General features: G+C 50.6%; 1 protein-coding gene across 2 annotated transcripts in view; it reads left to right on the forward strand.

Annotated features, from left to right (window-relative positions):
• Positions 1 to 4,252: 4,252 nt before the first annotated feature.
• LOC139237920 (phospholipid phosphatase 3-like) overlaps positions 4,253 to 18,495 on the forward strand; it is an 85,152-nt gene continuing 70,909 nt past the window's right edge. Inside the window, exon 1 of one of the 2 annotated variants that reach the window (XM_070867216.1) lies at positions 4,253 to 5,135. In XM_070867216.1, the coding sequence (XP_070723317.1) occupies positions 4,961 to 5,135 (175 nt within the window). In that variant the 5' untranslated portion in view covers positions 4,253 to 4,960. Of the gene's footprint in view, positions 5,136 to 12,441; positions 12,504 to 18,495 lie in introns of those variants that run through there. The other variant, XM_070867217.1, reaches the window with a different exon arrangement.

The raw sequence follows: 18,495 nt of genomic DNA on the forward strand, positions 1-18,495 counted from the left end.
GCCCCCCGGTTGCAACACCAGCTCGAAATCTGAAACTCGCCCGATCCACAGCGGGGTGTGAACACCTCCCTTAGCGCTCCGCCCCACACTCAGGGCCCTGCTGGTGAATTTTGCGGCTGGAGACTCAAGCCATTTTCCAGCGCAAAATTTACTGCTCCGCCCGGGTTAACGCCACAACAGAGACGCGCGAGCAAATTTCCACCCCCAAGGGTTTTAATCCCTCTGACAGAAAAGTGTGAAAAATCAAATAAGCGCATCCCAGCGTCCCTTTATCTGGCGGACTCCTTTTAACTTGTTCGACTCATGGTGGCAGCCTTGAGTTGAAAGGATTGTTCTGCATATATACAGAGAGAAGGGAGAGTTCTGTGTGAGCTAATGTTTAATGTATAAGTGAGGGAGAAAGGAATAGAGGAATGAGCGGGCAGGTAATTAGAATGAGAGGAGGCTCTTGCGGAGTATAAACACAAGTATAGACCAGTTAAGAATATAAGAACATAAGAAATAGGAGCAGGAGTCAGCCATTTGGCCCCTCGAGCCTGCTCCGCCATTCAATAAGATCATGGCTGATTTGATCATGGACTCAGCTCCACTTCCCTGCCCGTTCCCCATAACCCTTTACTCCCTTATCGCTCAAAAATCTGTCTATCTCCATGTTAAATGTATTCAGTGACCCAGCCTCCACAGCTCTCTGGGGCAGAGAATTCCACAGATTCACGACCCTCTCAGAGAAGAAATTTCTCCTCATCTCAGTTTTAAATGGGCGGACCCTTATTCTAAGAATGGTCTGTTTCTGTGCTGTAGGTTCACTGCAGTTATGTGCACAGTGTGTGTGTGTGTCACTGTGTAGCCATAAATGTGCAAATGCAAATATATACAAATGTGTGTGTGTGTGTGTGTGTGTGTGTATGGATAGTAAGTGCTTGTAAATGCATGGGTATATATAGATAGTTCTGGGTACAAGCACAGGTTTAGTCAGGAGTTTGCAAATCTGTACACTTTTTTTATATACTGAGGCGGCAAATCAGTTTACCCAAAGGATTTGGCCAAGTGATTAATGCTGCCCTGCACCCGATGATAATGTTGCTCCTTCACACTGAACTAGACTCTGTGCTGTGCGTATAGAAGTGTGTCTATGGTCTTAGAGAGGGACGAGAGTTGGAACAGTGTCTCTATAAAGGGGGAAGTGATTGTCGAGGTAGCCTTTAGAGAAGTGTGGGTCTGGTCGGGCTGTTAAAAATAGATCAAGCTAAATATTGCATATTTATCCTATCATTTTTTTAGATTCAAAAATCTAACAATTGTGAAGTTAAAAGTGCACCATTCATGCAAATATTAGAACCTTTTCCAGGGTGAGCATCTCCTTGGAGATGGGTGCCAGGCATTGAAGAAAGTATTTAGAAAGAACTTGCATTTATATAGCACTGTTCGCAACCTCAGGACATCCCAAAGCGCTTTACAGCCAATTAATTACTTTTGAATTGTAGGGAAACACAGCATCCAATTTGCACACACCACCACCTCCACGTTCCCCTCCAAGTCACACACCATCCTGACTTGGAAATATATCGGCCGTTCCTTCATCGTCGCTGGGTCAAAATCCTGAAACTCCCTCCCTAACAGCACTGTGGGAACACCTTCACCACACGGACTGCAGCGGTTCAAGAAGGCGGCTCACCACCACCTTCTCAAGGGGCAATTAGGGATGGGCAATAAATGCTGGGCCTTGCCAGCGACGCCCACATCCCGTGAATGAATTTAAAAAACACAGTAAGATCCCACGGACAGCAATGAGATAAATAACCAGATCATCTGTTTTAGTGATGTTGGATGAGGGATTATTTTTGTCCAGGACACCGGGGATAACTCCCCTGCTCTTCTTCAAACAGTGGCGTGAGATCTTTTATCTGAGAGAGCAGACGGGGCCTCGGTTTAAGGTCTCATCCAAAAGACAGCACCTCCGACAGTGCAGCGCTCCCTCAGCACTGCACTGGGAGTGTCAGCCTAGATTTATGTGCTCAAGTCTCTGGAGTGGGACTTGAACCCACAACCTTCTGACTCAGAGGTGAGTTTGCTACCCACTGAGCCACGGCTGGCACTTTACATAGAACGACATAGAAATTACAACACGGAAATTGTCCTTTGAGAGGACTTGCTGCCTGGGATGCTGGGCATGTGTAGATATATCCATGGACGGTGGGACCAAACGAAAGGTGGGTCCACAAGAGATGTAAATGACAACAGCAGAACCGTTAGCAGAACCTGCTGTCCGAGACAATGGGACCGCGAGTTGTTGAGCTCAATGTTGAGGCCTAAAGGTTGTAAAATGCCTCATGGAACGATGAGGGCCTCTTCCTTGAGCTTGTGTTGAGCTTCATTGGAAGTGTCTCTTCTCTTCTTCTTCTTAGGCACGCCCCCGGAGTCGGGGATGACTTGCTTCCACACTAAGGTGAGTCCTCAGGTGACTGATGAGTCCGATGTGGGACCTCCAGTCTCTGTCACAGGTGGGGCAGACGGTGGTTGGAGGGACGGGTGGGTGGGGTGCTTGATTTGGCGTGCGCTCCTTCCGCTGTTTGTACTCGGCCTCCGCGTGCTCCCGTGTGAAGAGACTCGAGGTGTTTGGCGCCTTCCCGAATGCTTCTCCTCCACTTTGAGCGGGCTTGGGCCAGGGATTCCCAAGAGTTGGTGGGGGACGTTACATTTTTTCAAGGAGGCTCTGAGGGGGTCCTTGTAGCGTTTTCTCCGCCCTCCTGGGGCTCGCCTGCCGTGTCGGAGCTCGGAGTAGAGCGCCTGTTTCAGGAGTCTAGCATCAGACATGCGGACGATGTGGCCCGTCCATTGGAGCTGATCGAGCGTGGTCAGTGCTGCGATGCTGGGGAAATTGGCCTGAGAGCGAACGCTGATGCGGTGCACCTATCCTGCCAATGGATTTTCAGGATTTTGCGGAGGCAGCCTTGGTGGTAATTCTGCAGTGCTTTGAGGTGCCTACTCTCTGTCCATGTCTCTCAAGCATATAGGAGGGCGCGTATCACTACTGCTCTGTAAACCATGAGCTTGGTGCCGGCGTAGGAGTGTAGTAGGTCGAGGACAGAGAAGTCAGAGTGGAATGGAGAATTAAAGTGGCTGCAATGTATACAGGGCAGAAAAAAGGACAGTGCTATTTTTTTCAGGAAAATATCTCTTCCTGTCAGCTGCTGCCATTGTAATCCATGTCTAGTGTCAGAATCCTATTATAATGTAAACTGGGCCCAGAAGAGCCGAGGGCCCGGGACAGCCTAGGCCAGCCCACACTGCAATATGTGTGCGGCTCGGTCGGTGCAGCAGAGCTGGTCTCCAATCGTCTTGGGTAACCCTTGTCACTGGACCAAGACCTCGCTCTGTCAAGCCCGTGTGGTGGCTGGTGTGCAACGGCCACCCCACGTTAAAAAAAATCCACGCACAGACATCTTCCACCCTCCAAGATGTAGTTCGGGCTCGAAGGGCCAAATGGCCTACTCCTGCACCTATTTTCTATGTTTCTATGGTTCTATGATCTGGAATATTAGGCCCTTCATTGAAACACCTGTGAACTCATCCCTTTTTGGCGTGGAAACAAGTCATCCTCGCTTCGAGGGACTGCCTATGATGATAATGTAAACTGATAGGGGTCAGACTCAGACACTCTATTGTCACATCTAGCATCAAAGGATGGCTGAGAGCAGATGTACATTCTAAATGATTCCAGAGCCTGGTGAGTGGGGCCATTTTACAGGGATTACATGATTTCCTGGGATCGGGAAGACGCCGTCCTTTAACAACAGATTTTAAAAGTATTTCAGGAATTGATGACGTTTTGTGCAATAGTCATTATATACAGGGTAAAGACTTGCATTTCTTGGGGGCAGTATTGGTCTGGATGAAGTCCGACAGTGGGGCATGAATTTACAATCTTGGAGCACTGTGAGCCATGTACACACTTACTTGCGGTTCCAATGAATGGTCCCATTGACTTGCAGAGACCTCAAGCGCCCCATATCAACAGATCCTGGTGTCAGACCTCGGACCTATCCACCAATCAGGGTAGCAGCACTGAGGAGAGATGTCGCCAAATCTGCCGACCCCTGAAAGCAGAAGTAAGAAATATTTTAAGTGCATATTTTGGAGGTTGAATAGCTACAGCCAGGCCCCTCCCCTTCCTCAGTTGTAGTTTGTGCACCCCAGGGGGAGACTAATTCTCCAGCAAGTTCCAATTAAAATACTGGTGTTGCAATGACCAATCCTGCAGTTTTGACGTGCCGCGTCCCTGTTTCCTTTTGCTCTGAACACTCAGCTGAAGCTGGGAGATTGAACGTTCCGCGAAACTGGCCGGAGCGCAAGTTTTTTTTTTCCTCCCCAATTTCCGACCTGCCGAGCCGTCGATCACTAGGTTGTCCCCTGGGTTTGAGTTTCAGCAGAGAAAGAGACCCCGCCTCAGAGTTACCAGGTAATGTGGTTCTGACCACAGGAGAGAGAGAGCGAGAGAGACGAGGAACCAGCAGCAACTCACGGGGCTGTTTGTAGCTGAGAATCCAGGAGCGGGACTGATCTTCGAGCTCACACATTAGCAGCAACTCCAGAGAGAAAAAGAGTTAACTTTTTTCCCAAAGTTTCTGAAACTTTTTGAAAAGTTTTTTTTTGTTGGAAACCTGAACTTTGTAGCTTTTAACTAAAAATCAGGAAGAGCTCCCGGCTTTTTTTCTGAAAGTGTGGGGGGGGGAGATAGAAACCTGGAATTGTTGGAAAGTTTTGGAAGTTTTTGCAGAACTGCCAGCTTGAAATAACGGAGACGGGAGCGGCGGTGACACCGAGTCTGCAGCTGGCTGGGGGGGGGGGGGGTTGAAGTTATTTGGAGAACTGTGGAGTGACAGGAGAGCCAGGGGAAAGAGATAGATAGAGAGTCAGAGCCAGCCAGAGTCCGGGGAAACAAGCGAGCCAGCGACCGGCCATGTCCAAGTGTAAGGCGGACGGGAGTTATACAACTGCAGCCATCGTGCGGATTCCGGACAACGGAGATGCCTGTGATTCGGAGCCGGACGTCGGAGATGGGCTCCCGAGAGGTCGCAGAGCACCCCGAGGCAGGAGGATGTTGGTCTTTCTCGATATGATCTGCATCATACTGGGTAAGAGTGCAATGGGACCAAAGCTGTGGGGAATATCCCTCAGTACCATTCGATTGGCATATAATGGGGCAGATTTGAGCGGAGGTCGGTGTCTGAAAAACACTTATTCAGGGTTAGAATTTCTGTGTTTATATCTCGGGTGTCAAATGACTCACTGAATATTGCATGTGTTAGTACTAATGTCCCAGGATAATTCTTCCCATCCACATACACATGTACCCCTAAGGTTGATGGCGAAGTGATTTTCTCCCAGTAGCATGTTTCATCCATAGCTTGGCCCCATCCTACCTCTGCTATCTCCTCCAGCCCCGCTCACACCCTCCCTCTCAGCTGTGCACCCTCTCTGCTCCCACACTCTCGAGTTTTCCTACATCACTTCACCTTGATATGTTTTTTCAGAAGTCTCCTTTAAAACCTACCTTATTACCTCCCCCTCAGTCGCTTCCCCTAACTCCTCTCTCTTTCCCTCCCCATTCACTCCCCCTCTGCCCCGCCATCCCATCCCCTTCTCTCGCTCCCCCATCCCATCCCATCCCCTTCTCTTGCTCCCCCATCCCATCCCCTTCTCTCGCTCCCCCATCCCATCCCATCCCCTTCTCTCGCTCCCCCATCCCATCACCTTCTCTCGCTCCCCCATCCCATCCCATCCCCTTCTCTCGCTCCCCCATCCCATCCCATCCCATCCCATCCCCTTCTCTCGCTCTCCCATCCCATCCCATCCCCTTCTCTCGCTCCTCCATCCCATCCCATCCCCTTCTCTCGCTCCCCCATCCCATCCCATCCCCTTCTCTCGCTCCCCCATCCCATCCCATCCCATCCCATCCCCTTCACTCGCTCCCCCATCCCATCCCATCCCCTTCACTCGCTCCCCCATCCCATCCCATCCCCTTCACTCGCTCCCATATCCCATCCCCTTCACTCGCTCCCATATCCCATCCCCTTCTCTCGCTCCCATATCCCATCCCCTTCTCTCGCTCCCATATCCCATCCCCTTCACTCGCTCCCATATCCCATCCCCTTCACTCGCTCCAATATCCCATCCCCTTCACTCGCTCCCATATCCCATCCCCTTCTCTCGCTCCCATATCCCATCCCCTTCACTCGCTCCCATATCCCATCCCCTTCTCTCGCTCCCATATCCCATCCCCTTCACTCGCTCCCCCATCCCCTTCTCCCTCTCTCGCTCCCCCATCCCCTTCTCCCTCTCTCGCTCCCCCATCCCCTTCTCCCTCTCTCGCTCCCCCATCCCCTTCTCCCTCTCTCGCTCCCCCATCCCCTTCTCCCTCTCTCGCTCCCCCATCCCCTTCTCCCTCTCTCGCTCCCCCATCCCCTTCTCCCTCTCTCGCTCCCCCATCCCCTTCTCCCTCTCTCGCTCCCCCATCCCCTTCTCCCTCTCTCGCTCCCCCATCCTCTTCTCCCTCTCTCGCTCCCCCATCCTCTTCTCCCTCTCTCGCTCCCCCATCCCCTTCTCCCTCTCTCGCTCCCCCATCCCCTTCTCCCTCTCTCGCTCCCCCATCCCCTTCTCCCTCTCTCGCTCCCCCATCCCCTTCTCCCTCTCTCGCTCCCCCATCCCCTTCTCCCTCTCTCGCTCCCCCATCCCCTTCTCCCTCTCTCGCTCCCCCATCCCCTTCTCCCTCTCTCGCTCCCCCATCCCCTTCTCCCTCTCTCGCTCCCCCATCCCCTTCTCCCTCTCTCGCTCCCCCATCCCCTTCTCCCTCTCTCGCTCCCCCATCCCCTTCTCCCTCTCTCGCTCCCCCATCCCCTTCTCCCTCTCTCGCTCCCCCATCCCCTTCTCCCTCTCTCGCTCCCCCATCCCCTTCTCCCTCTCTCGCTCCCCCATCCCCTTCTCCCTCTCTCGCTCCCCCATCCCCTTCTCCCTCTCTCGCTCCCCCATCCCCTTCTCCCTCTCTCGCTCCCCCATCCCCTTCTCCCTCTCTCGCTCCCCCATCCCCTTCTCCCTCTCTCGCTCCCCCATCCCCTTCTCCCTCTTTCGCTCCCCCATCCCCTTCTCCCTCTCTCGCTCCCCCATCCCCTTCTCCCTCTCTCGCTCCCCCATCCCCTTCTCCCTCTCTCGCTCCCCCATCCCCTTCTCCCTCTCTCGCTCCCCCATCCCCTTCTCCCTCTCTCGCTCCCCCATCCCCTTCTCCCTCTCTCGCTCCCCCATCCCCTTCTCCCTCTCTCGCTCCCCCATCCCCTTCTCCCTCTCTCGCTCCCCCATCCCCTTCTCCCTCTCTCGCTCCCCCATCCCCTTCTCCCTCTCTCGCTCCCCCATCCCCTTCTCCCTCTCTCGCTCCCCCATCCCCTTCTCCCTCTCTCGCTCCCCCATCCCCTTCTCCCTCTCTCGCTCCCCCCATCCCCTTCTCCCTCTCTCGCTCCCCCATCCCCTTCTCCCTCTCTCGCTCCCCCATCCCCTTCTCCCTCTCTCGCTCCCCCATCCCCTTCTCCCTCTCTCGCTCCCCCATCCCCTTCTCCCTCTCTCGCTCCCCCATCCCCTTCTCCCTCTCTCGCTCCCCCATCCCCTTCTCCCTCTCTCGCTCCCCCATCCCCTTCTCCCTTCTCCCTCTCTCGCTCCCCCATCCCCTTCTCCCTCTCTCGCTCCCCCATCCCCTTCTCCCTCTCTCGCTCCCCCATCCTCTTCTCCCTCTCTCGCTCCCCCATCCCCTTCTCCCTCTCTCGCTCCCCCATCCCCTTCTCCCTCTCTCGCTCCCCCATCCCCTTCTCCCTCTCTCGCTCCCCCATCCCCTTCTCCCTCTCTCGCTCCCCCATCCCCTTCTCCCTCTCTCGCTCCCCCATCCCCTTCTCCCTCTCTCGCTCCCCCATCCCCTTCTCCCTCTCTCGCTCCCCCATCCCCTTCTCCCTCTCTCGCTCCCCCATCCCCTTCTCCCTCTCTCGCCCCCCCATCCCCTTCTCCCTCTCTCGCTCCCCCATCCCCTTCTCCCTCTCTCGCTCCCCCATCCCCTTCTCCCTCTCTCGCTCCCCCATCCCCTTCTCCCTCTCTCGCTCCCCCATCCCCTTCTCCCTCTCTCGCTCCCCCATCCCCTTCTCCCTCTCTCGCTCCCCCATCCCCTTCTCCCTCTCTCGCTCCCCCATCCCCTTCTCCCTCTCTCGCTCCCCCATCCCCTTCTCCCTCTCTCGCTCCCCCATCCCCTTCTCCCTCTCTCGCTCCCCCATCCCCTTCTCCCTCTCTCGCTCCCCCATCCCCTTCTCCCTCTCTCGCTCCCCCATCCCCTTCTCCCTCTCTCGCTCCCCCATCCCCTTCTCCCTCTCTCGCTCCCCCATCCCCTTCTCCCTCTCTCGCTCCCCCATCCCCTTCTCCCTCTCTCGCTCCCCCATCCCCTTCTCCCTCTCTCGCTCCCCCATCCCCTTCTCCCTCTCTCGCTCCCCCATCCCCTTCTCCCTCTCTCGCTCCCCCATCCCCTTCTCCCTCTCTCGCTCCCCCATCCCCTTCTCCCTCTCTCGCTCCCCCATCCCCTTCTCCCTCTCTCGCTCCCCCATCCCCTTCTCCCCCTCTCGCTCCCCCATCCCCTTCTCCCCCTCTCGCTCCCCCATCCCCTTCTCCCCCTCTCGCTCCCCCATCCCCTTCTCCCCCTCTCGCTCCCCCATCCCCTTCTCCCCCTCTCGCTCCCCCATCCCCTTCTCCCTCTCTCGCTCCCCCATCCCCTTCTCCCTCTCTCGCTCCCCCATCCCCTTCTCCCTCTCTCGCTCCCCCATCCCCTTCTCCCCCTCTCGCTCCCCCATCCCCTTCTCCCCCTCTCGCTCCCCCATCCCCTTCTCCCCCTCTCGCTCCCCCATCCCCTTCTCCCCCTCTCGCTCCCCCATCCCCTTCTCCCCCTCTCGCTCCCCCATCCCCTTCTCTCTTCTCTTCTCTTCTCTTTTCCACCCCGATCCTATTCTCTTCCCTTCCACCCCCCCCCCCCCCCCCCCATCCTATCCTCTCTCCAATTTATTTTTTGGCCCTATATCAATACGGAAGGTACTATATCAGTAATGTTTGTCACTTGGGCACCCTGGAGCTGCATGGGAATGGTTACCTCCAAATGTTCTGATCCTTCCCATCTAGAATTCGCAACCTTGTTTTCAAATCCCTCCGTGGCTTCACTCCTCCCTATCTTTGTAATCTCCTCCAGCACTACAACACTCCGAAATCTCTTCGCTCCTTGAATTCTGGCTTTCATCACTCCACCATCGGTGGCCGTGTCTTCAGCTGCTTGGGCCCCTAGCTCTGGAATTCCCTCCTGAAACCTCTCTATCTCTCCTCCTTTTAAGCTGCTCCTTAAAACCGACCTCTTTGACCAAGCTTTTGGTCACCTGCGCTTATTTCTCCTTATGTGACTCGGTGTGGAATTTTGTTAATGCTCCTGTGAAGCGCCTGGGGATGTTTTACTATGTTAAGGGCGCTATATAAATGCCGGTTGTTTGAAGGAGCAGTTGAGCCTCAGCTCAGTTGAGGGATTGAAAGTTTGAGCCTGTATCGTTTTATTTAGTGCCATGGTACATTTGTGCCCAGCTGTCTACCAGCTGTGTCACTGCAACCACTGGGAAATTAGAGTCACCCCGAGCCAAAGCTTGATGTGGAATATCTGTTGGCAACTGCGAGGGGTTACAAATGAAATCAGGAACTGGTGGTGTCTGGTGAAAAGGGAAACTGCATTCTGGAAAGCTGAAATAAAAGCAGAAAATGCTGGCAGTACATTGCAAGTCCGTGAGTATCTGTAAAAAGAAAAGTCAGAGTTGACGTTTTAGGATGAAGACCCCCTTATCAGAATTTCATCTGACCCGCTGTCTGTTCTCTGCAGATGTGTCTGTCGCACAGTTCCAGCATTTTCAGATTTGATGAGTAACTCGTTCACAGTGCCCTGTGTTAAACGCTGAAAAGCATAGCGATATTTGCCTACTGCCCATCTGCTATGACCATCTACTGAGCCGTAACCTTCACTTTTACTGTCGGTCGCTGAACACTCCTGCGAAGTGCAAATGGATGGCAGAATACTTAGTATGAAACGCCAAAAAAAGAAGCAAGGATTATTAGCCCTTTGAGGTGCCTCCTGTGATGTTTATGATTAACGAGACTAGTCTAGTCTCATGGTTAAATATTAAAGGAAGATAGCAATAAACAGATTCCCCCACAGATCTCCGGATGCATTCTAAGCTTCAAAGAGGTATCTGAATCCAAACTAATCCAAAATGGATCAACTAGGATCTATCTTGTCCCTTTCTCTCTGTCCTCAGCCGGTTGAGATGGGATTGGACTTCAGACCACTGTTACACCTGTGCAGTCAGTAAATACCCGAAGCTGCAAATGAATTGACTTACTCTTGACGAGGATGAATGTTAGGGGCATTCGTGTGAACGGGGCTTTGCACTTGCATATTCAAAGGGTATGAGCTAACAGTTGGGATGTAGCAATTGGTCTCTGGTGTCCTACGCTTGGAAAAGGAAATATCAATTGGGGCTTTTGCTCCTAATCACGACAACTAGTTTAAATAAACGGATACAGCCGCGTGCCCCCTTATTAAAGGGATACTTGACCCCACAAATGAACAAATGAAACTTTAACCAATCAAATCCGGGGGGTGATGATGCACTCCAGTCCCTCCCGTGCCCACCTCTCGCGGAAGGCCGCGAGCGTACCGGTGGACACCGCGTGCTCCATCTCCAGGGACACCCTGGCGCGAATGTAACTGCGGAAGAGAGGCAGGCAGTCGGGCTGAACGACCCCCTCAACCACCCGCTGCCTGGACCGGTTAATGGCTAGCTTGACCATGCCCGGGAGCAGTCTTACGAGAAGGTCTTCCGACCCGCCCACTTCCCTCCGCACCACCTAATCACTACAGAGCGTGAGATCAGGCTCTCCTCAGTCAAATAGCCTGCCAATACATCATGCCTTCTTGGGCACAAGCCTGGAGGATTGCTTGGAACTATCTATGTCAAATGCCTTCAGGGCATGAAATGAGAACATTGGAGCAAGGGATCTCATTGTAACTTTCACCGCTGGCTGTAGGACACAGTGTATGGAACTGTACAGGGGCTTGCTGGCCATAAGTAGACTTCAGTTGTGCAGATGCGCTTGTCTGTGTAAGGTGTTGAATTTAAATCCCAAATTTTCACCCATTACAAACGCTCTAAAACTTCAACAAATTAAAAAGCGTTCTGAACTTTAGATTCCGAGGTGCATGGAATGGAAGCAGAGTTTGGATTTGATCCCGTTAATGTGATGGAGCCTAGTACTTGGTAACTCAGTCCAGATCAGAATTTTGTAGGGAAGGTGCTCCTGGTTACTTGTTCTTTGTCACGCAACAGCGACTACACTCCAAAAGTGCTTCATTGGCTGTAAAGCGTTTTGAGGTGTGAAAGGCGCTATATAAGCCTTTTTTTGAATAAGACCCATCAAACATAAAAGCCAGTTTATATGGAACATATTAGTGAATTAGCAGCTGTAATCCAATCAAAGGGCTCAGATGACTACAAAAACAGAACTCGAACAGGTTCTATTTTGCTCTTTGAACCCTTTGAGTGGATTTACTGCTTTAACTTAAAATAAAAAAGTGTGTTCCTGGGACTTGGGTGTCACTGGCAAGGGCTGCATTTACAGCCCAACCCTAAACGCCCAGCTATAACACTAGCAGGTATTCATGGGTAGTCCAAAGTCTAGAGCGTGTCACTAATATTTTGCAGCCTAGATGGAACTGCGTTTGCATGGTCTGTCCCTTTTTATAAGGCCACTGCTCAGGTACAGCCTGTGGTGATTTGAGGCTTATCGCTGAGAGAAGATTGGCGGCTGCTTGTAAATTCTTGACCGTGCCCTCTGGGAGGGGTCAGGTCAGAAAAACCTGATTTTTCTCTTTTTTTTTAAGAAAAGTAATTTTGACACAAGTGTGGCAGATGTGCACCAGATGGAAGGCGCGTATATCTGTCACACTGCTGTCTTCTCTGTCGTGTACTACCCATAGCCCATGGCGCTCTGGATGGAGGTGCCAGGTGGACAAAGGTGAGAGGACTGTCTGCTCTCCACTAGCATCAAGCATTACAGTTTTGGGCTTGAGGCAGGCTGCAGGCGTATACCCCAAGTGGTGTGAGTCTACCTCCTCGTGATGCTGTTTCGCCTCTTGCTTAATAATTGTTTTGGGTGATTTTGCACCTTGATTACACTGTGGTGCAATCCACCGATAAAATAACAATGTGACTGTTTTTTAAGAATGCAGTTTATTTATTACTTCTGCTCACCGTTCCTCCTTTGGAAGACGAAGATAGCAACTAGCTCAAAGGGAAGTGGCGACTTTATGATGGAGGTCCGGCAGGCATTTAAGGCTGTCATGGCTGCTGCTACTTGCAGTGACTTGCAGAACAATACTCTCCCTAGTAGACCAGGTACTGAGTAGGTAGGAATTGGTGAAACCACACCAGACCAGAGATGCCAATAGGAACGTACCTCATTAGCCGTGGGTACTCTGCTCCCTTGTAAATAAAATTATTCTTTCCTGGGATGTGGCCAGCATTTATTGCCTTGGTTTAACATCTCATCCAAAAGGCGGCACCTCCGACAATGCAGCACTTCCTCAGCACTGCACTGGGAATGTCAGCCTAGATTTGTGTGCTCAAGTCTCTGGAGTGGGACTTGAGCCCACAACCTTCTGACTCCAAGGCAAGAGTGCTGCCCATTGAGCCACTGGCTGTTAAAGGCGCTTTATAAATGCAAGTTATTGATATCAAAGTGTGACACGTATGCGCGGCTGCACCACATGTTATAGTGCTGCAGTGTCTGAACCAGGCGGGTCTGAAGCTACCAGGGTTCAATCAGTGCTATGTTAGCTGATCTGAACCAGGACAGCGGCTTTGGTGTAATCCTTGGTCTTGATGCCCTGGCTTAGGGAGGGGGAGGAAACATTATCCATTGGCCCTCCCGGGAGAGTGCGCGCATGTGTGTGGAAGTTTTAAGGGGATGGAATCATTTTCTCCCCTCTCCTGAAGGCAGTGACCATTCCATGGATGCATACAACCCTCTGTTACCCCACCCAGGGATAGAGCTCAGCTGTGATGCCCTCCATGGTTCAATAGCTCAATTATGTTGTCCAAGGCTTGTATGAGGAATGACCATGGGGGGAGGGGGCGGTATGTTGGAGACCTGCTGCTGCCTGCAGAATGGTATGCTAGCACTTGTGGGCGGCGAGGGAACAGGAAAGGACCACTGGTTTAACAACAACTTGTATTTATATAGCGCCTTTAACGCAGTAAAGCATCCCATGGCGCTTCACAGGAGCATTATCAAACAGAATTTGACACCCAGCCACAGAAGGAGATATTTGGGCAGATGACCAAAAGCTTGGCCAAAGAGGGAGGTTTTAAGGAGCGTCTTAAAGGAGGAAAGAGAGGCGGAGAGGTTTAGAGAGGGAATTCCAGAGCCTGGGGCCGAGGTAACAGAAGGCATGGCCACCTATGGTTGAGCGATGAAAATCAGGGATGCTCAAGAGGGCAGAATCAGAGGAGCGCAGATATCTGAGGGTTGTGGGGCTGGGGGAGATTACAGCGATAGGGAGACGCTATGCGTATGGTATAGACGGATGGCAGGGACCCCCAGCTTGGGATCAGTATAAATGTACAGGTCTATCGGCTCTCAATCAATGCAGAGTATAACAACAACAACTTGTATTTATATAGCGCCTTTAATGTAGTGAAATGTCCCAAAGTGCTTCACAGGAGTATTATGAGATAAGAAATTGGACATTGAGCCGCATAAGTAGAAATTAGTGCAGGTGACCGAAAGCTTGGCCAAAGAGGTAGGTTTTAAGGAGCGTCTTGAAGGAAGAAAAAGAGGTAGAGAGGTTTAGGCAGGGAGTTTGAGCTTGGGGCTCAGGCAACAGAAGGCACGGCCACCAATGGTTGAGCGATTTATAATCAAGGATGCTCAGGAGGGCAGAATTAGAGAATCGTAGACATCTCGGGGGCGGGGGTTGTGAGGCTGGAGGAGATTACAGAGATAGGGAGGGGGTGAGGCCATGGACGGATTTGAAATAAGGATGAGAATTTTGAAATTGAGGGCCAAGGCAACAGAAGGCACGGCCACCAATGGTGGAGAGATTCTAATCAGGGATGCTCAGGAAAACACCAAAGAGCACTGCAAGTACCCGCTCTCTTAAAAATTGATAGTTTATTGGCTGTGGTTCCAATGGGCAGGATTCAACACGCCCTATCTTGGTTTTCATTCCTCCTTTCTAAATAAATGAAGACTGTCCAGGAATGTTGCATGCCCGAGGCAGAAAATACCAGGTGACAGATAACAACAAGAACAGACATGGCCCCTCTGTGCCCTTGAGCAGTTTTAAAAAAAAAAAAAACAGGCCAGCAGTTCTCCATCAAGATCTTCTTTTTGGCCTCTTTTTATGTTTCACCTGCAGGCAGGTCGAATCCAGTAATCTCCCAGGCAGTGCCCAACCCCCAAGGAAAATTTAGAACTCTCTCTCGCCAGCGAGCCTCAAACCTTTCCGATGGTTCCCCATTCATCAAATGGACTGAATTGCTGACATTGTCAAGGGTCCTGCTTCTGACCCCTTATCCATGTGCATATGTGTGGGCATTGGTCAAAGATGGCTGTGATGCCCCTCCACCACCCCGACTATCAAATAATCTGCTTACACCCACGATCTAGGATCACACGTGAAGAATTGGATTCTCTTCGAGGAGCTGATGGAGCAGGTTGTAGCCAACATGAGACATCAGACTGTATTGGAGAATGTTACTGTGCGAGGCATACAAGATCATTGGGTTGTTCAAGTCTCTGATTATCAATCCTATAAAATGCTGTCCATTAAAGGAACATCTGTATTTTTCACAAGTGTACAGGGAGTAAAGAAAGATTTGAATTTATATAGCGCCTTTTGTGACCACCGGTCTCAAAGCACTTTACAGCCAATGAAGTACATTTGTACTGTGGGAAACACGGCAGCCAATTTGCGCACAGCAAGCTCCCACAAACAGCAATGTGATAATGACCAGAGTATTATGGAGAGGAAAAGGTAGGGGAGAAGGAAAGAAAGGAACGTTTAATGCTCTGTAGTCAGTGCCAGAGATTGGTGTGTGCAATTGTTGGACTATCCCCCAAAATAAAAATTTGTCCTTTTTTTTAAAATAAGTTCAATATTTTTTCCATCTTTAGATTGCCATCTCTGTTGACTTTCTAGATCCACGTAATCCTCCTCCAGCTATGTAGGGTGGGCAGTCTGGCCGATGGAGTGCTCCCCCCCCCCACCCTCCCTTCCGGCTTGCAGTAGTGGGCTGTAGGATAATGTGCATTATGCGTGAGGAGAGAGGGACTATAATTGACCATTTTGGTTTAAAAAGTACTGGCAGAATAGTTCGAGAGATGAGAATTGAGGGCTGTTTAAAATGAAGGTTCCTGATTCAGGCAGACTGATGGAAGTCAGTTTATTGTTGAAGTACTGTTTAAAAATGGGGTCAGCTCGGGTCTTGTTAACTTGACGACATTGCATTAGGAGCCAACCATCCTAAGTGCAGACTCCCCCAGGAGTCTCTTGAAGACTGAATTTCCTTTGCAACTTTTCAGAGACACGTGCCGTCTGTAAAGCAACATTTTATGTCGATGATCTAACATCTGCACGGGTTAAAATCCGTTAAACTTCAGGTTAAGGACGCTGGCTATGAATGTGACATTGTTGGATTTCCCGAGCTCAACCTACCCAACGCACGAGAAAAATGCTCAGTATTTATCTTAATTTTCATTTTATCTTAATAAGCTTACTTCCATCAAACTGTCTGGGTCACAAGGTTGCATGCACTTGATAAGTAAGAGGACAAAAATATCAGTCTTAATTCCCATTTATATTATTTATTTGGAAAGATTTTGGTGATTACTGCGTACACGCACAAGCAGTGGGTGGGAAGTGAAAACTTAACCCATCCCTCTAGTTTACTCCCCACCTCTCCCAAAGGTGCTGACTTGCTGGGGTACAGTTCTATGGCCACTGGCAGTCCTAAAGTTGCGACAGAGGTTAGCAAGGCCATAAAAAAAAGCAAACCAAGCACTAGGGTTTATTTCTAGAGGTATAGAATTGAAAAGTCGGGAAGTTGTGCTAAACCTGCATCAAACCTTGGTTAGAACACACTTCGAGCACTGCGTACAGTTTTGGTCACCATATTAGAAAAAGGATATAGAGGCACTGGAGAGGGTGCAGAGAAGATTTACAAGAAATGCGAGGGTAGACATATCAGGAAAGGATGAACAGGCTTGAAAAAAGAAGGCTGATAGAAGTGTTTAAAATTATGAAAGAGTTTGATAGAGTGGATACAGAGAGCATGTTTTCAGTTGTTGGGAAGAGCATAATATAAGATAGTCACCAAAAAATCCAATAGGAAATTCAGAAGAAAATTCTTTACCCAGAGGGTGGTGAGAATGTGGAACTCGCTGCCACAGGGAGGGGTTGAGGTGAATAGTATCGATGTATTTAAGGGGAGGCTAGACAAGCATATGAGGGAGAAGGGAATAGAGGGTTATGCTGATAGATTTAGATGAGGAAAGAAGGGAGGAGGCTCGAGTGGAGCATAAACGCCGGTATGGACTGGTTGGGCCGAATGGCCTGCTTCTGTGTCGTTTATTCGATGTAATCCTATGTAAGAAAAATGTATCCTTCAATCTCTGAAACCTGGTTTCAAATGAGGGTGTGATACTTTAGACTGAATCTTTTTGCCTCTGTGACCTGAGTATGGATCCACCCAGATCAATGGAATGAAGGTTTCCCCTCATGAGTTTTACTTTATTCAGGAAGCACACATTCACATCACAAAAATGCCCCCAATAATTTACATTTGATGCAAAGAAAAATTCGGAAAGAACGGACAATGATAACATCTCAACCTAATGGACTGCGGTTTGAAATGCTAGTGCATGCACTTCGTGTCAAAAGTCATTGATGGATCAGAGCGGGATGCCCACCTGGATCAGGAGGTAATTACTGGTTTTGGTCTTTAGGAATGAATCACACAGCAGTGTACAGGCTGCAGGCACTCCAACACAGACCCACAAACCCCGCGTGACTCTCCCCTTTAGCTGTGCCTCAGTGGGTAGCACTTTCGCCTCTGAGTTAGAAGGTTGTGGGTTCAAGTCCCACTCCATAAATCCAGGCTGACACGCCTAGTGCAGTGCTGAGGGAGTGCCGCACTATCGGAGGTGCTGTCTTTCGGATGAGTCGTTAAACTGAGGCCCCGTCTGCTCTCTCAGGTAGATGTAAAGGATCCCATGGCACTATTTTGAAGAAGAGCAGGGGGAGTTCTCCCCGGTGTCCTGGGCCAATATTTATCCCTCAATCAACATAACAAAAAACCCCAGCTTATTGGGTCATTATCACATTGCTGTTTGTAGGAGCTTGCTTGTGCGCAAATTGGCTGCCGTGTTTCCTACATTACAACAGTACTTAATTGGCTGTAAAGCGCTTTGAGACGTCCGGTGGTTGTGAAAGGTGCTATAGAAGTGCAAGTCTTTTTTTTTCCTTTTTTTTTTCTTGCCGCTGCTTCGAATCAAGGCCCGTTGGCGGCCATGCCCTGTGAGTAGTAGCGCAGAATGGGAGGGAATCTGTCCCCTATGTGTTCAGTTCAAGTGGAGACTACATGTTAAGTTTGCAAGGCTCATGGAAATGTGGGCCTCCGGAGGTGTCAGTCTCTTGTACTAGTGAGTGTAACTGATACTAGCAGTACCATGAATTAGTTGTCAACAAAACTCCATCTGTAATGGTGTCTACTGAAAGAGAGCTGTCTTGTAAACTACTTGCCCCAGGTGGCGTGGTTGATGTTTTCAGATGTGCTGATAAAGTTTATTGTAAATTCCAAGGAGCCCTGAAAGATGTTTGGGTTCCTCTAAATCCACGCACCTGGTGCTGACTTGACCCTTCGTTGTCTTTTGAATTGCGAGATCATTAAACCGCATGTCGTTACGCACTCTGAAAAGCAAGCATCTTTATTCCTGGCCTTTGTTACTGGATATGGACTGCATTTCTGGCAGTACTGCCAGAACAGGGACTTTCTTTGGGCATGTTGGGTTATGTACAGCTTCCGTTTCTACAGCGCTGTTTGCAGTAAACGGGAGAGGGTAATGCAAGAGTTTGGTCCTGTGAATGTAAAGTGTTTGCTCATAGAATGACTGCCGTTAGAGATTCTGCTATTTTTGTTGTGGATTTACCATAAGAACATAAGAAATAGGAACAGGAATAGGCCATTCGGCACCTCGAGCCTGTTCCACCATTCAGTAAGATCATGGCCGATCCTCGACCTTTCCCGCCTGATCCCCATATCCCTTGATTCCCCTAGACTCCCAAAATCTATCAATCTCAGCCGCAAATATATTCAGAGACTCCGC

This window comes from Pristiophorus japonicus, chromosome 24 (assembly GCF_044704955.1).
Source record: "Pristiophorus japonicus isolate sPriJap1 chromosome 24, sPriJap1.hap1, whole genome shotgun sequence".
Classification (NCBI taxonomy): domain Eukaryota; kingdom Metazoa; phylum Chordata; class Chondrichthyes; family Pristiophoridae; genus Pristiophorus; species Pristiophorus japonicus.